Source organism: Solanum tuberosum, unplaced genomic scaffold (genome assembly GCF_000226075.1).
Source record: "Solanum tuberosum cultivar DM 1-3 516 R44 unplaced genomic scaffold, SolTub_3.0 scf00717, whole genome shotgun sequence".
NCBI lineage: Eukaryota > Viridiplantae > Streptophyta > Magnoliopsida > Solanales > Solanaceae > Solanum > Solanum tuberosum.
Window position 1 is genome coordinate 12,883 of NW_006239745.1, and position 3,444 is coordinate 16,326.

The 3,444-nt window shown below is 37.5% G+C and overlaps 1 protein-coding gene across 2 annotated transcripts in view; it reads right to left on the reverse strand.

Moving 5' to 3' along the window:
- Positions 1-553: 553 nt before the first annotated feature.
- LOC102597953 (calpain-type cysteine protease DEK1) overlaps positions 554-3,444 on the reverse strand; it is a 33,418-nt gene continuing 30,527 nt past the window's right edge. Inside the window, exons 30-32 of one of the 2 annotated variants that reach the window (XM_006367532.2) lie at positions 1,701-1,937; positions 1,164-1,609; positions 554-1,017 (exon numbers count right to left, since the gene is read on the reverse strand). In XM_006367532.2, coding sequence (XP_006367594.1) covers positions 1,304-1,609; positions 1,701-1,937 — 543 coding nt within the window. In that variant the 3' untranslated portion in view covers positions 554-1,017; positions 1,164-1,303. Of the gene's footprint in view, positions 1,052-1,163; positions 1,610-1,700; positions 1,938-3,444 lie in introns of both variants that reach the window. The other variant, XM_006367531.2, reaches the window with a different exon arrangement.

Here is a 3,444-nt window from a genome sequence, read left to right on the forward strand (position 1 = left end):
ATTTTGCCGATTTTCGTGTGTTATAGTCAATGAACTTTTTCGTGATCCGGATTTTCTGACCTCTTTTTCCAGAAATATTACATGGACGTCCGTTAAGAACTTACTTATGGAGCCAGTTGGCCCTCAAGACCAAAACGGCGCATTTTCTAGGTCAAAAGATCCCCAAAGCAGGTAAACCTCCCATTTTGTCGATTTTCGTGCGCTATAGTCCATGAATTTTTTGGTGATCTGGAATTTCAACCTTATTTTTGCCAACTTTTTCGTGAACGTCCGTTAAGACCTTAGCTACCACGAAACAAAAAATACAAAATCATTTCAACTTTCTCGTGCATATTAAATCCACAATTTTTTTAGAATATGATTGACCCACTTTATTTGAGGCCAAACTTTTTTAGGTCCACTCATGACAACATAGCGAACAATCCTCACTGAGTTTTAAAAAAAAAAATATTACCGCTATCGTACTTCCAGGGACTCTCTTGTCAAGGAGCAACCAGTTCCTTGTTTCGTTCTTACTACCCACGACAAGTTCACAAAACACTATTGAAGATTGTACATAGAAGATAATTAATTCTATTAATGATAAAAATATTCCCTTTTTACAATTAATGAGAGATGACGTCTACACGTAGTTCAAAACTGATGCTGAAACTTCAATTAATCTTTCAGCCATGTGGTGGTGGAATCCAACACGCTAAACTATAACCCATCCAACAGGGCATCCCTAACATGTATTCCTAAATTTTTTTCCCCATCTATTCCTTTTTGTTAATCCTCATTTACATAACTAAATCCTATTTTCTTACATCTACTCCTGTACAGTGTCTGATCCCCGAGAACCCTCTTCTAGACCACGTGAAGACTCTATCAATGGACCATTCATCTTCCTTCTACTGGCTTAGAGACTTCCAGCCACCATGCATGAATGAGATTTTGCAAGCATGGTTCCCCAGAACAAAGCAGAGCTTGCTTCATCCATTTGCAAAGGACAGAACATCCTTTCTCCTCTTTCTATACCTGTTAATGGTTGAGGGGGGGAAATTAGGTATTCCTACCAATCCAAACAGCACAAGATTAGACAGAATCTTAGAGAATGAAATGTATCAGATAATTTCTTGCCCATGGAAAGAGGGGAGTGGAACAAGTTAAATGAAGGAACTTACCGAGCATTTCAACTGCAAATTTATCAGTCTACCAGCTCTTAGACAGATATGAGGTCCACACAGAATCTTTTTGGGGAGATGCTTGGGACCCACAAGTAATGATCAAGAGCTCAAACCCAAACTGGGCCATCAATGCAAAATTATAAAGTTTCAAGACTTATCGAAGCTTTAGTAAAAACAGAGAGAACAAAAGGTGCCTCTTCACCAGGATGTATTGTAGTAGGCACTATTGTGTAACCCTTTGGGTCGGGATCTAGGACCATCTCACATGATATTTCTCGAGAATTTACATAGTCTGTCCCACCAACAGATTCATGTAAATAGATGTTATATGCAGCACGTCTACCACGAGTTTTCAGAATCCTCATCCCAATATAGAACATCATTGAATCATGGCTTGATTGATAATTCCTGAAACCAGCAGTTGTCCTTGAGAAACTCACCCCCTAAAATAGCGTTCTGATTAGTATATTTGATCAACAAAAAGATAATGTCAATAAGCAACAACTCTATTCCAGATTAATCACAATAGTGAACCTGAGTTAAGGTGATAAAAACGTGAATGGGCAAGGAAGCATCAGGACCACTTGCTCTTAGTCGATATTGGGGATTCTGATGCCATGTGTCATAGTCCTGGCAGCCTCCAGCACTGTAACCTCTCCACTGACCATGGATAGAGTAGCGCATCTCTGGTGGGTAGACACGACAAACATATATAGACCTAAAATGTATTTGGAAATCTTGCCAAGACATCCAGAAAATTCCATCGTTTGCCTGTTTACAGCACAACAGGAAAAATAAGTGACATCCAGTAAAAAGCTGTATAAGCATAACCCTTCACTCCTTTTCTTGATGAACAAAAGGACCAGAATGTGGAAAACCCAAGGAAACAGAATCAGATAAGTGGGTTCTCTCGTCCCTCCAGAAGCAACTGTAAGAGGTGATTATTAACACAATGGGAAAACTTCCATATACAAGAGATCTACCAAAAAAACAGAGAGCATACAAAAATGAATGGTCCTCTACAAAAAAAATAATCAATTTCCAGTACAAATAGGAATCTTATGGGTGCACCAAAATGAAATTAAAGGTAACAGACTATTCTTCACATGTACAAAATCAAAAGTTTGTTTCCTTCAAAAGCTCTCCTATTTCACTCTCGAAACTACCCATATAAGAGTAAATGGAGCAAAATCCCACACCATGGTTCTCCTCTTCCATCTTCCAACGGCCCAGCTGAATAGAACATCCTTCACTGTTCCTCACATTCCATCATTGATCCTCCCATTCAACCCTGTCTAGTGATTGGTATTCCACTAATGATATTTTTTGTGCCACAATATCTCAAGCTATTTTCTACAATAATGGAGGGTGGCAAAGAAAATACTATTCACAAAACAGTGTGATAGCAGTTTCGCTGTTTGCAAAGCAGTATAGCAATCCTTTAGTGGTACCATAAATTAGATTATTAGTTATGTTATGTCACTTTTACGACTCCATTTATATAATTGGGTTGATAATTATTTACCTAACTGTAGATTACCGATCAACTCAAAAATATTGATGGAAAGTGACCAGAAATAATTTATTCAAAAAAGTATATTCTCACCATTTAATTTGCAAATAAATAGCTTACCCTCGTGAAAAGAACAAATAGATTCTAGCCTCATTCTGGTCCCAAAAACCATGTGAACTACACTTCATTCACATCAAGGCATGCCTTTTCTTGTGAAATAGTAAATATTTATATACATGGGCTATTGAGTTAGCTTCAATCCTATCAAAATGTAACTCTATTAAGTCTCTTTTGGTCATTATTATTTCACCAGTGAAAATAATAATGACCAACAATAATTTAAAAACTATTTTATTTTGACAAGGTAAATAATTTTATTAGCAATTGGGAGAACCCCTTGCACAAACAACATAACAAAAAAGAGAAACCAACATCAAAAAATAGTTCTCAAAGAAACAAAACCAATTTTCAACACAAATAGGGATCTCATGGTAACACCAAGGGGAAACTAAAAAAAAAAAAGAGTACTTTGCAATCATATAATCTCTTGTTCAACTACTTCAAGCGCTATCCTATTTCACTCTTTCCATAAAATCCACCTAATAGATAAAGGGGCGAGATTGCAGGATTCAAACCTATGTAGAAAAACTTCAACAGATTTACAGTCACCACTCTTCTCTTCCGGGGCCGAGTCCCCCTCAATGGGTTTTAATTCTAAGAAGGGTGTGTGTGTGTGTGTTGGGGGGGGGGGGGGCAGGTTAAAAT